This window comes from Hermetia illucens, chromosome 3, assembly GCF_905115235.1.
Source record: "Hermetia illucens chromosome 3, iHerIll2.2.curated.20191125, whole genome shotgun sequence".
Taxonomy (NCBI): Eukaryota; Metazoa; Arthropoda; class Insecta; order Diptera; family Stratiomyidae; genus Hermetia; species Hermetia illucens.
The window spans coordinates 153,269,299-153,283,007 of NC_051851.1; the positions used below are offsets into that span (position 1 = coordinate 153,269,299).

The 13,709-nt window shown below is 44.6% G+C and overlaps 1 protein-coding gene across 2 annotated transcripts in view; it reads left to right on the plus strand.

Annotated features, from left to right (window-relative positions):
* The window catches only part of LOC119652228 (solute carrier organic anion transporter family member 74D-like), a 37,500-nt gene that overhangs the window by 12,827 nt on the left and 10,964 nt on the right, over window positions 1–13,709 (plus strand). For both annotated transcript variants that reach the window (XM_038056186.1, XM_038056185.1), the window contains exons 4-5: window positions 3,879–4,146; window positions 4,261–4,551. In XM_038056186.1, coding sequence (XP_037912114.1) covers window positions 3,879–4,146; window positions 4,261–4,551 — 559 coding nt within the window. The remainder of the gene's footprint in view (window positions 1–3,878; window positions 4,147–4,260; window positions 4,552–13,709) is intronic.

The following is a 13,709-nucleotide window of genomic DNA, read 5'->3' on the forward strand; positions in this document are numbered from 1 at the left end:
CTCCCCGCTCTAAAACCAAACTGTCTTGGAGACAAGCCCGGCATCACGTATCGCTTTAGCCAGTCTATTCCTTATGAGCTTTTCAAATACTTTCGCAGCCGTGTTAAGCATATAAGTAGTCGGTATGCAAACGGCAGCTCAGGGTCTTCCTTCCCTTTACTGATCAGCGTAAGCCTTGCCACTTTCCAGTGCGAAGGAAGAACGCCCACTTTCAAGCAAGTCTTTAATAGGCCGAGCCATATGTCTAGCCGACGATGGAGCACCAGTTTGCATACCTCTCCTGGGATAGTATCGGATCTTCCAACTATTTAATGGAGAAAAGTCGGCAATCGCTTTCCACGCTGTCAGCAACTAGTATGGGATGTGCAGGGAATAGTACGCGTACATGTACCATTTTAAAACCGCAGCCGATTTTTTGTGTTACCATTTTATAACCGAGTCTTCACGGATTCCCAGTCACCTCATCGACTCATTCCTGCCAGAAGAGACCTTTGTTTTGTTTATCACGCAACGGAGTTTCCTTTTAGCTGTTCTGTACTCCGCTATTATGTCAAATGGCGAAGCTTGTGACACTCTTTGCGGTGCTCGGCAATTACCACCATCCACCAATATATGGAAGGTTAGCATCGTCTCGGTGCTTTCCTGGGCATGGGAGCTCTGCAGGCTGTTGTTATCAGGTTCATAACTAAATCTACAACAGTGTCAGCAGCACCGCTACCACCTCCCGAAGTATCATCCAGCGTGTTTCCACCTGTTGCAAGAGCTTCGACGATCTCCAAGTGTTCACCTTCGCAACGTTCCACGCACAGGAAGAACGCCATGCTAGTGCACACCGAGAGTTGGCGTCAACCACCTCAGCAGCGATGTACTGATGGTTGCTTGCCGAGAAGTTTTCTAGGATTCATTACCTGTTCACCAGCGACATCAGGCATTCCGGCGTAAGGATTACGGCAGGAATGCTTCCTCCATCGTCGGTCAACACCAAAGAAACTTCACTTCAGGCAATTCAGCAACAGATAATGTTTCCTCTCTGTGGCAAACAACAGAATAACTGTTGGAAAATGGACATCAGTTGCACCATCTATTCATGGACTTCAAGGCCGCCTATAATAGTATAGCCAAGATAAAACTATATACAGTCATGAGAAAACTTGGTATCCCGACTAAATTGATGAGACTGATTAGGCTGCCCCTGGCCATCGTGTGAGGCCATATAAAAGCAACAAGCTCACCCTCGAGACCAATCGACATCAATAACGGTCTAAAACAAGGTTTGTCCTATCACGCATCCCTTTTAGCCTGGCCTTGGAAAAAGTGAACCGCGATACTGATGTAAATGCAAGAGGCACAATCCTCCCAGTCCACCCAACTTCTGGGCTATGTTGGCGATACTGACATTATGGGAAGAACAACCCGAGATGTACAATCTATCTTCATCCAGACCAAGCAGGCGACGATTGGCTCGCGACCTCGGGATGCATATTAATTAAGGTAAGCCTGTCCTCCAGAGCATCAAGCCTCTGTCGAAAATCCGGCATCGTCTCTTTCGGGGTTAGAAAGATCCTGGAAAACGTTACCCTTAAATATCGAATCCAGACAAAGCCATCCCTTTGGTGTTGACAAGAATCGTTCCAACCCAGATGGCAGCGGTACCTGATAAGCCGGGGTGCTATGAAGCTGGGTCGTTGTTTTGTTACTGTTTACTGATAAGCACTAAATCAGTTTTCATCTCCGCAGCGATCATAATGATCTGTAGGATGCAGATCATGTTAGCCGAGTCCTAGCTTTTTCTAATTCGGCACTAAAGACGATGCGAGGATTGGCGTCCCCGAAGTCCTCGAGCAAGTATTTGAGCTGGCATTACACCTGCGTCCTAGGTAGTAGCCCTGAGAAAGTGGCTTGGTGAAGAGCGAACCTTTAATGACCGATATACATCAGGACACATCGAGAATTTCCGTAGCCGTCAACAACTCTTTATGTGCATTGAACCGGTATTAACAGACCGCGACAAAACTGAAGATGTAGCAGGGACGAAGAACGAGTTGGTTGCGTTTGGGCGTAGTACGAAAATGTGTCACTCACCGTAACGGCTAGCGAAAAAGACAGCAAGGGCTACAATACCCCAAGAAACACTGGTATGCGCATAAGATAGAATAAACGCGCGAAATAATGCGGAGTGGGGCCGGCAAACCTAGTACCCTGCAATACTGCTGCTCTAGAAAGAGCCATATATTCCTCTAGATTCCTCTCTCGTCAAAACTGGGCAGATGACTTGGAATATGAGCCGATGGGGAGTGCAGCCCACTGTTCTTGCGAAAGTCGAAAAGGGGAGCCTTATTAGGAAATGAGCAACAGTTGTGAAAGAGCATACGGCTGGTAACCTTCCTTCAGAAGGATGTCAGGAGCTGGAGGAAGTCCTGAATTGCATTGCCTTCTACAGACGGAAATGGAGAGCAACTGAAAATGCGCGAAAAGTAGAAGCAACCACACTCCTTGTTAAGAGCACCGTAAGGGAATCGCAGATAGTCCGTTGCAGAGCTTCTCCCAGGTAGCCGACTTAAAAAGAAATGTGAAGAGGGACAAGGGGCAACAATACGCCATGCCGTCAAAAACCATTTGCTTACAGTCTGTCCGCCTTGACTTGTGGAGGCCCAAAAGGTGGGGAGACGAAAGAGGACTAGACTTTCAGCTATACAGAAATATCTCCCAATCGGAAAACGAAGGGTGATGGAGTCCCCGTCGAATTAGGTCCAAAGACCACAAAGCAAGATACGTTCTGTAGGGCTGTCAAGGGTCTACTGGACCTACGTGCTTTCTGGAAATTCAAAATGTTGACTATCTCACAAAAAAGACCGAAGTAGAAGAAACCATCAAGTGTTGACATCCATTGGTAAGCAGTGTCGGGATTATTACTACCTCTAAGAATTTTCGGGGCCACAAACCCGCTTTTGTGGAAGCTGCGATCAATACCCGGCAGAGATCGCGGCACGTTTGGTGACAGCGTTGCATATACCGCGGGCTACTCGTTAAGGAACACTGACGACCCCTGAAGGGGGAAATGGAGTTGTTGCTCCTGTTATAGACCGATAAGTTCGTGTTTATAATAAATTTGGTTAGGAACTTACTTCATTCGTTTTGCCTAAACTACCTCAACGCCTGTGCCTCGCACTGACACCGCACACAGTAGATTGGCTTTCCACGATGCCATGGTATAGGTCGTATGTTATAATTTTCTAAGGGTGCTGATCGGGCGTGAACCAGGTAAGCCGAGGAGATACATACATTTCCGCTCTCACCGCTCCTAATTTCAATATAGTTATGTTGCTGAAACTCAGGTTTAAATACAAAAAGCTCTTTCTGTTGGAGAGATATGATCTATAGTTCTCTTAATCAGTGTCTCTAGTGCCGCAGATTGAATTGTAAAATTTGTTTTGGAGCCCTTTAATGATCCTGTATTAGTGCAATGCAGATGTCTTCCTCCCTGAAGGAACCAGGTTAGTTGAGACACACCTCGAGTGCGCTATCGCTCCCCATCAGACCGTCGATCTTCACCCCCTCCAACATCTCGTAGGCGGAGACGATTAGGTTCAAGTCGTCCAACGTCGAGGAGCAGACAATTTATACCTTTAGGTTCCTGATCATTTTGCTCTTCTGCTCTTGCGAGTCTGTATATTGTTTTTGATATTACTGTTGGCTAGAAAGGCTCTCACATCTATGATACAAGCGTCTTGAAACCAATAAAATATACAAGTAATAAACTATGTTCAATTGAATACAGTTATAGTAAAAGCATACAAACAATATTAAAAGAAAATGAAATTAAAATAAGTCAGTGAACATAGGTATTAACGTCCTAACTAGCTGTCATATCTTTTCAGAATAGTACCGCAATTATCCCAAAAAAAGCAGAAGATCGCGGATTATGCAAAGCGACAGTTGATGAAGAGGAATGCGAAAATATAGTCAAAATAGTGCCATTACTGTTGATCTTCCTTTCACAATTCATCCTGGGTATTGGTAACACTCTATACTATTCTTTAGGACAAACTTATTTGGATGATAATACGAAGAAAAAGAACACTCCATTGATGTTGGCATATGCCATGGCATTAAGGATGATTGGTCCAATATTTGGATTCTTCCTGGGTAAGTCTCAATAAGACAAGCTTTGCTGATAACAGAGAACTGCCTGTGTTTGACGCTAGTACTCGTATAAGGAATTTAAGAAGAGTTAATCTTCAAGATAGTTTTATCTTTCAGGTTACGTTGCCCTCAACATGTTCATCGACCCCAGTAAAACTCCTCTCATCGATAGAAACGACCCCCGTTGGTTAGGGGCGTGGTGGTTTGGTTGGATCCTCTTGGGTACAGCTATGTTGATGTTCTCTGGACTGATTGCTCTATTTCCCAAGAGATTGCCAAAAGACAAGGCGATGCTATATGATTCCCATCAACCGAGGACACTTCTGGCTGAAGAATCAAAGAACTTGAACGGAGATCTGGAAATAGATACGAGATCCCCTCCGAAGGACGATCTGCCAAAATTAAAAGGTAAAATATGGCTCAAATATTTTTATTTACGGTTTTTTCCTAAAGTTCTGTTGTTGCTGACACGAATAATGTGTTTATGATACAAATTATTTATATCAACAAATTCAAATTTACAACCCACAATCTCGCAGAGAAAAAATAATAAATATGATTTATAAGTGAAAAATGCAATGGTTGTCCCAGAAAGAGATAAGATTATTACAAATGCGATAGCTCGTGCGATTTAAGTTATTTCACTAGACTGACTTGATAATGATGTTTGGTCGAGGTCTACATATTTGACGTTTCTGTAAACATAATCATCAAGGAGGAGACACATGATCTTAATATTGGTATACCGCATTCGAAATTAATCTCAAAAACTTCTAATTAACATGTTTGAATTGCATGCATTATTTGGAATTGTAAATAAGTGGAGTAATTGCTGGCGTTTTATAGAAGTACAATGATTTATTCAGTGCCACTAGGTAATCAAGGGATGGACATTATCTTGATTCAAATATTCACAAAGAGTGGAATCATTGAACTTGCCTAACCCCCATTCGCTTAAAAAGCTCGACTATCAATAGCTGCAAGCCACTACCCTTTTGACTTGAACTTGTCCCATATTGGATATTCTTAACTCACGGCGTGTCTTCATCTGGTCGCCTAGAGTCCTCTCCTCCATAAATCTTATTACCTAATGGAATACTGTCTATATAGTGTATAAATAGCCTACAAAAATTCGTGGAATGATCGAATCTGAGTACAGTACAGAGTATGCCCAAAAGGACTAAACACGGGAGATTCAACTCTCAGCGCATTGTTCGAAATTATATGATAAGGAATCATTGCACACTTTCGGCCGTCTACGGTAAATGCGCGAGAAAAATTCAGCGCATTAGGTCTAGGGTTAGTGCTGTGTATGTGACGCAGTGGATTGGTGTGCAAGCACATGGCATTGTACAGCTGTTTATAGCTTGCCACATAGGATAGGGAAACACACACAAGAAAACCATCTACGCATCATCGATACACCAAAACATTAACAGCAAGACCACTGACTAGTTAGCTACCTCGACCTTACTCCACGGATACGCAATGACATTCCATGCCCCCTAGACACTTGATTTACTCCTCCTGTATTCAGTCTTCCTGAGTATGCCTATATTGGTCGTTCTAATCTGATCTTGAGCCATGAATAGAGACAATTGCGATCCCTTGCAGTCTTGGAAAAAGTCAAGCTCAACAGTCTGTGCGCAATTTAATTAATTCGAATGTACGGTAAGGTGATATACACAATAATAGATGGCATGCTAGGCCTTATTTTCGGTGGAGTAATAACGTATAGCAGCATGTTCAGAATTTTTTTCCAGAAAACAAACTGGATAACTCTAGTGAGAGATATGCCGATTGTAGCTTCACTGATGATGATGATTTAGCACACTCCAATACTGGTAATAGACGTTTGCTTCTATTTAACTTTGGCATACAGTAACATAGACCAGCCCGCCCTGGGTAATTATATGGGAGTCATAAACCCCTATGTGGGGCACAATGTGTCATCCACATCTACAGACTACCGCTGTTGGTCTTTGGCAATGTGATTCAGCTCTTCCGACATTTTTCCAGGAAGCCTCCACTTTCCCTCCGCTGTTTTACGCCACGTAATTTCGAGGCGTTACACTCGTCGACAATTCTGGGAAAGTGTCGACAATCATAGGAAAGCGTCTCTTCATTAACAGATTGACAATTATCTAGCCGGTACGCCGATCCGGTTATCCATTTGTTCAGTCTAGGATACAACAATCACACAACGCAGATATCAGTCGATGAAAGCCTAGAACCTTCGAGTATTAGTGGCAATCAGTTTTCATACACTGCAAGGAATAAACATTGGCACGGAATAGTCTCAGTTTGATACTGATGTTGCACGTACTTCCAAATATTGAATAAAACAGCGAAGGCGAATTTACCGCGAGGCCGCCAATCTAAACCATTAATACAAATAAGAAAAATGCGATTATTGGTCAAATGGAGAACCTTGGTTTTGTTGTTACTCATCTTTCATTCGACTCTCCTTGCTTCCGTCTAAGTTATCCAGAGTCATGTAGCCAACGTCCATAACTCGCTGAGAGGGTCCAAGGTCTTTGAGGAGAGTCATCATGGCACATTGAAGCTCTCCGTGACCTACGAACAAAGCAATGTGGACAACATCATCCAGCCCATAGTATTCACAAAAGCTAGCACCTCTCCCATCCTGCAATTAGAGATCTCATTGAGGTCCTCAGAGAACGGTTTAGCCTAGCTCTAACTAGAGTTGGCAATCGCAAAGGAAGTGTCTGAGGGTTTCCCCTCCTCTCCGCAGCTTCGGCAGTGAGACTTGTAGGTTATGCCGAGATAAGCAGATATATTCCCTTATAGACCCGAACCCCGTGCAGACCGCCGTAATGTCATATGCATTTTCACGTGTCTAGCACAAAAGCTCTAGAGATGGCGTCTTGTTATAGGTGGGCAAATCTTCCTTAACCTGCTCCAAGTGTTGAACCTTCGCCATCTAAAATCAGTGGCTGCTAAATAGTGCAAGTATATCCTGCTCTTATTAGTCACCAGCAGGATGCAAGACTGTACCCTGGCAAGTCCATCAACCCGTTCATTTCTCTCGATGTTCCTATGACCGCGAACCCGGAGGAAAGTGTACCCACAAATGTACAGGATATCGTCACTGAGTACAACACGTAAATGATTGCTTAGCTGTCGATCAGGATCCCTATATTATGCTTGGGGTACGGATCATGCTGCAGCCATCGATAAGCTTCCAAGATCGTCAGTACATCCGCTTGGAGTACACTGGCGAATCTTAGAAGACCGCATGACTTGCAACACCGCCGATCTTCCGCTCTGCCCAGAGTTCCTAAGGTACTTCGTCTGTTATGTTAATACGACCGTAGGGCTCCGCTGTCTAACATCCAGACTCACGTAATCTGACAGCACTGCACGCTATAGCATATCTAATGTAGTGGCGCAGGGGAAGGAGATGTAGGACTACATTGAGAGTATCTGCCAGACAGAGCTGCAGAAGACACGCGGCTGCCACCACAGAGTAGAACCGTCGATTAGGATGAGACGAGTCCCGACTGTGTATATCCAGAGAACCATCCTTCGCCTAAGACCCCATTTCTTTGCAAAGATCCTCTTGCAGGCGAAGAAAGCAATACAGTTCAATGATTAGTTTCCAATTTATTCATCCAATCCAGGATCACACCAATCTTTATTCATTTAGCCGCTGTAAGTAGAATTCGGGCACTTTTGTTTTGGTGGTGAATAGCATAAGCTCTGCTTTGTTTAGATTTATGCCGAGTCCGCATTTGGTGACCCACAGGCATGCCTTTCTCAAGGCTCCTTCCATAATGTCACTCATAAAGGAGGGAAACATTCCTGACACGAATATCATCAAGTCGTCGCCATACGCCATCACCTTCACCCCGCTCCTGTCTTATATGCACATAATTTCACATTTCACTATGAACCAGAGCACCAGAGAGATGGCACAAACCTGGGGCATACCTCTGTTTCCAGCTCTGGTCAAGTGGGTACCATCCAGATTAGACTGAATTATCCTATTTCGTAGCAGATACCCTGCCAATCCTATTCTGTTTAGAGCTTCTTTTATAGCGTTGGAACTAACATTGTTGAATACTCTCTCTATATGTAAGGCAGCTAGAGTATATTACTTGTACTGTTGCGACCATTCAACCATGCCAATTACCTCCTGAGAAGCCTTTGAGGTGGACCTGCTGAGACTTGGACAAGGTCGTTCTGATTTTGATTGGTTGAAAAATCCGTCCCGGATTCATGGGCGTTCCTGTCCGCTTTCGTTATGAAATCCAATTGCGCGTCTCCAAGAGTGCAATAAGTATCCCAAAGGGACACAGCTCCGGTAAATCTGGACAAGCTATGGCATAATCCTTCTTGCTGTTTCCATAGTATGATTAGTTATTTATAGCCCAGCCGATTTCATCCTCGGTAATTATCGATCTAATAACCTCACACAACTTGGGCAGCAAACTTTCTAAGTTGGTGGAGAAGTGCATCTGAAATAGCAGCTACAGGATCTCACCAAAAAATTCCACCCAGGAGCCTTCCGACTTTTTAAGAAATAATGGGTTTCTATGTTCCCTTGGACAGAATCTTACTGAGCCTCGCAAGTTCACTGGTGCTTTTAATGTTCCTACAATAGTCCAACCAGGATCGCTTCTTATCAGTCTTGATGTCCTTGTATAGCTGCCAGTATTTGTACCCCTAGAAGATGGTGTAATCTCATTCCATCACAATAGCAATGTTTTCTTACTGTATTTAGCAGCATCACGCTTTAAAAGCGGTGGTTTCGAATGCAGTTTCCAGAGCCCACACCTTTGACTCCAGCTCGTCTGTCGTGCCAATGTAGTCAATTTGCGCACAGAAGAGTTTGTTCTTCATAATTTGACCAAACTTCCTCCAGTTGATCCCCTTGGGGTCTCTAAAAGGGTTGGACCCGTACAGCGAAATTTACACTGAAAACTATCCACCTGTGATCTGTCTGTCTGTCATTATTGGTTTGTAAAGTGATATTAAGGACCTCCTCCCAACAGTCACAAATCTCCAAGCTGAGGATATAGAAGGTTACTTTACTGCATCTGTTACAACCGATTAATTTGTATTAATAACCAAAACAGAGATTTTCACTTCTTTCAGTGATTTACGCTAGGGCAGGCGTATGCCGCTACATTGGCGTCACAACCTACCAACTGGTTGCCCTTCTTTGGTGGGATGGTGAACGTAACATTTTGTAGTTCTTTTGGTGAGGGTCATCGGTCGTCAGCCATGTAACCCGAGCACATATACACGCTCTGCGCTCCCACCAGCTCCAATTTTTACGTCAATAGAACTCAGATCCGGATACAGAAAAGCGTGGAAGATCTTCCAGGCAAAGACGGATGCTCTAGGTCTGTCCTGATTTGTCCTGATCCTGATCCTGAATTGTAATAATTGCCAAAAAGCACTTCGGTTGTAGTAACCGCCTTCTTATTTTCCGCAATCTTACTAGAATATGGATAGCTTTCTAGTACTAGCTTTTGAGCAGGACTCTAGAGCCCGACTTTCTTACAAGCCGTTGTTTTTGGGGGCACCCCTGACGTCGACGGTTTCGAGCTATGAGTACTCTGGCTGGTATTCACTACACACACTTCGATGTCAGTGGCTTCCAAGCGGGAAAACGCTGGTCCATCTCCCGCCTGGTTCCCGGAAATCCCTGGTGTTAGTTTTATAACACCGGTGCTACGCCAGATACTGTCTCCTGGGAGGTGCCGATAACTCGTTCTCCGATGATGCAGCTCTCGGTATATGCTGTTCTACCTTGGGGCCCTATCGTCAATTTCACCAATGCAGGGAGGACGGTTTCCGGGCCGGTGCTTCGGTTCATACCCCCTGTATGAGGAGGCAAGCAAATGCCCATCAGTTAGATAAATTTACTCTTAGCCCGTCCCTACACAATCTTGGGCCGTCCGAAGAGACGGGAGGTCGTGTGAGGTTTTGTAGAATTATGCAACCTTAACCTAAAGCATCAGGCCAAGCCACGTAAGTGTCGGTAACAAAATGCAACTTTGTTGAATTCCCTTTCGGACTTGAAACTTCTTCGAGACTTTATCTGGATACCGCACGTGACATTTTGCGCTATCATATATCGTTCTGATAATAGCTATTATAGTAATTTCTCCGGAATGCCCCTTCTTCGCAGAGCACCCCAAATACACTCCTTGTTGACTTTGTCAAAATATTGTTGAAACCAATGAAAAGCAGGTGAAGCGATAGTGTAAACTACGCACACTCGTCCACAATAATCGAAAATGAACAGTACAGAAGGGTCTAAAACGGAAACCACCCTCCTTTCTGTCGATCAAGTCTCAAGTATCTCTTAGCTACATTCAGAATTATTTTCAGTATAATCTTTGCAACAGCAAGGAGCAAGTACTTTTAAGATTATCGCCCGCAGAGGGGCAGAAATGAATGTCCTTGGTCTTAAAAAACCGTCGCTCGTTAGAAATGGTATCACAACATTAAAAGAGTGGCAACTGTTTTGTGAAAACGGGTCGAGAGGCAGATGTATCACGTTGCTCATTAGGAACTCAGATCAACGACTAGAGCGCTTCCAAGCGTGGGGTTGCACCAGATCGGGAAGTTCCCTGACTTTGTGTTTTGTAATGAGCTGGTAGACCATGGATATCCGACCTTCTTCTAATGGAGGGTGGGTTGGAATCAATAACATTATACAGACACAGTGGAGAAGATATCCAGAAACACCTATGTTAGCCAATGCACCTTTGATTCGGCCCCAATTGGCGGAAATGAATGCATTTTGGACAGCCAGTGCCAACACGGCACAACAACCACCAGTATGCAGTACGTCTTTTGCCAGGTGGCGCTGCAACAGGCCATTGCCGCTTTTAACGATGGGTAACAGTCTATTGGAGATGACTCCCTCCATCGTCTTCTCCATTGTATCCAACAGGCAGATCAGCCGATATAATGTTGGATCTCCAGGTATCCTTTTGAGTTTGGGAAGCAACACCAACTTTTGCTTTTTCTCTCGAGCAGGGAATATTCCTTCTTTTAGGAGCCTCAAATATGTTGGCGAAAGCACCGCGCCTAGTCTTCACTGCCAGTTTCAAAGCTCCATTAGGGATACCATCCAAACCTGGGACCTTACAGTCATCGATCCAATCACACAATTCCCGTAGGAGGTATCGTTCGGAGTAGTTGGGTCACCTACTGGGAAGCAGTCGCCTTCTGGGCATAGTAGCATCACATATTTTCGACACCAATTTGGTGTTTTTTTCTAAGGCTGCACCATTTAAAGATATGTCAGCCTCAGACGCCGCAAAGAACGTGTCCCCCTTAAAAGTATCCGCCGTCCAACCCGCAACCTAGCCGGCATTAAGCATGCAGATTGCCTGGTGCCACTATGTCAAGCAACTCTCCTGACTAAAGCGGCGTTCAAGATTGTCAGGCTCGCCATAGACTGCAGACCCCTTCCTCTGAAAGTGTATGAGGTCTCAACATTCGCGAGTACCACGTCTAGCTCCACGAAAGCTTAGAGCAGAACACCTCCTCTCAACTTCGTTGTCCGTCGTCAAGCGCTCACGCATTAAAATCTCCTGCTATGATTATCGACCAACCTTCTCCCTTTTGTGGCACTGCGGTTTTGTACAAGTCAATTGGTAGCAAACGTGAATCCGCTGTTGGACCGTTACTGATAGCTACCGCAAGACGCGCTCTCTTAACTTAGAAGTCAGTTTCTGTAATTGGCCTCGAGGGGATCACCATTTAATGGTCGCTCGCCTCGGTTGCGTGTTGCGTTCGCCATTTCTTGCAGTGTCGGAGAGGATCGACAGGCAAGTTCAGCATCGATCGCTTATGTGATCCAGCTGTCACTCGACAGTGGAGAGCTATTTTCTAGATCGGACTGCAGATACCTTGAGTGATTCGTTTGATGAACATTGGGCGCAATTAAAAATGCTCACACAGTCTGGCTGACTGGGAAATCATCAAAAAGAATTGATGAATGGAAGAGATTGAAGACTCAATTGAGCACTGCGAGTAATGGCGAGCGTTACGCGATCAAACTCCGGTACTGTGCGCAAGTTCAGGGTAGTGTTTGGCATGACGGAAGGAAATTTGTTATCCTGCTGATTAGGGAAGCAGAAGCTGTCGCCATTAACAATGATACAGGAGATGTGTACAATCAACTGAAGAGGTGGAAGAAACACTTCGCTATGATTCTTAACCGTATGACTTTTGGCAAAATTCCCCTTATTGTGGATGAAATAGTTCGTAACATGTGAATGTGCTTTTCCTAATAGTAGACGAACCATTTTGGCCATCAAAGGAATCCACGCGTAGCTATTGATCACTGCTTCTGCACATGCCGCAGACCTGTACCGTCGCAAAAATAATAGCTCCTGAAATGCATCAAAGAACATTTTGAAAGCTCTATCAGCGGAGAGCAGACTGGTTTCTTCTCTGGAGCCAGTTGCATTAACCTGCGGAGCATTTTGGAGCAGATCTTCATTTCATCTGCTCTTCATTGATTTCGAGAAAGCTTTACGCTCTAAGGAGCGGCATTTCAGAGAAGCCAATAGCAATTTTCAGGTCGAAAGCGGAGTCCGTCAGGGTTTTATTCATGCAGCCTTGTTCGTGGGAGATGGAAGATCTCAATGGACTATGACATCTATTCTCAAACACCATGACTACACTGATGGCATCTGTTTGCTCTCTCACCGAGTCATGGACCATGAGCAAATGGATTTGGATTTAGAAAGATATATAGGTAGAGTTGGACTGAAGATGAAACCTAACAAAAGCAAGGTTTTCAGTCTGACTTCAAAGCCAAGGCGCTCAACATTTTCGTACACTCGTCAAGTGTAGCGCTAGATGGAGCATAGCAGTGGCATATGTTATATGAACATAGCGCTACTTGGCCCAACTGCCACCACCGTGATTCCAATAAGACTCACTAATTATGGTCACATCGATATCTTCCTCGACGATGGTTTGCGTGAGTAGATCCCGCTCCGCATCTTTTCCATTGCTTCGACTTGCCATCCGCACTGGAACATGCCTTCACGATGTGACCGAAGCCAAGGCATCTAAAGCATCGTTTCAGCAAGACCTACTTTCTAAGATGACACAAACTAGCTTGTTCTTACTCCCCCTGCTGCCAACAGTTTGAGTGCTGCGTCCATTACTGGATTGATGATGGCGGTTTGTGTCCCACCATAGGATTTTTGCATTTTTACCGTTGACTCTTGAAGTCCAGTAAGGCATCCGGCTTTCTGTTCCAAGGAATTCCAATTTCACTACAGACTTTGTCCGTTATATCCTCGGATTTCTTGAGCTACATAAGGTGAAGGCCAACATAAGGTCTCCTTTCGGGAACCATATTTTCTCCCAAATTGGTGAGTTTTCAGTCTGCCTTTGCTCTCCTGATAATGGCAACGTATGACCTTCGTCTCGTTTAGAAATGATACAACCTCCGGTCACATCCTTCCAATATCTCTCTCTTTTTTCAGGTGGCCACCTTTCTCCGAGCTTCCACATCCTCCCTGAGGGGTCCACAGCCTCTCTTGGAAATTGCGGCGACA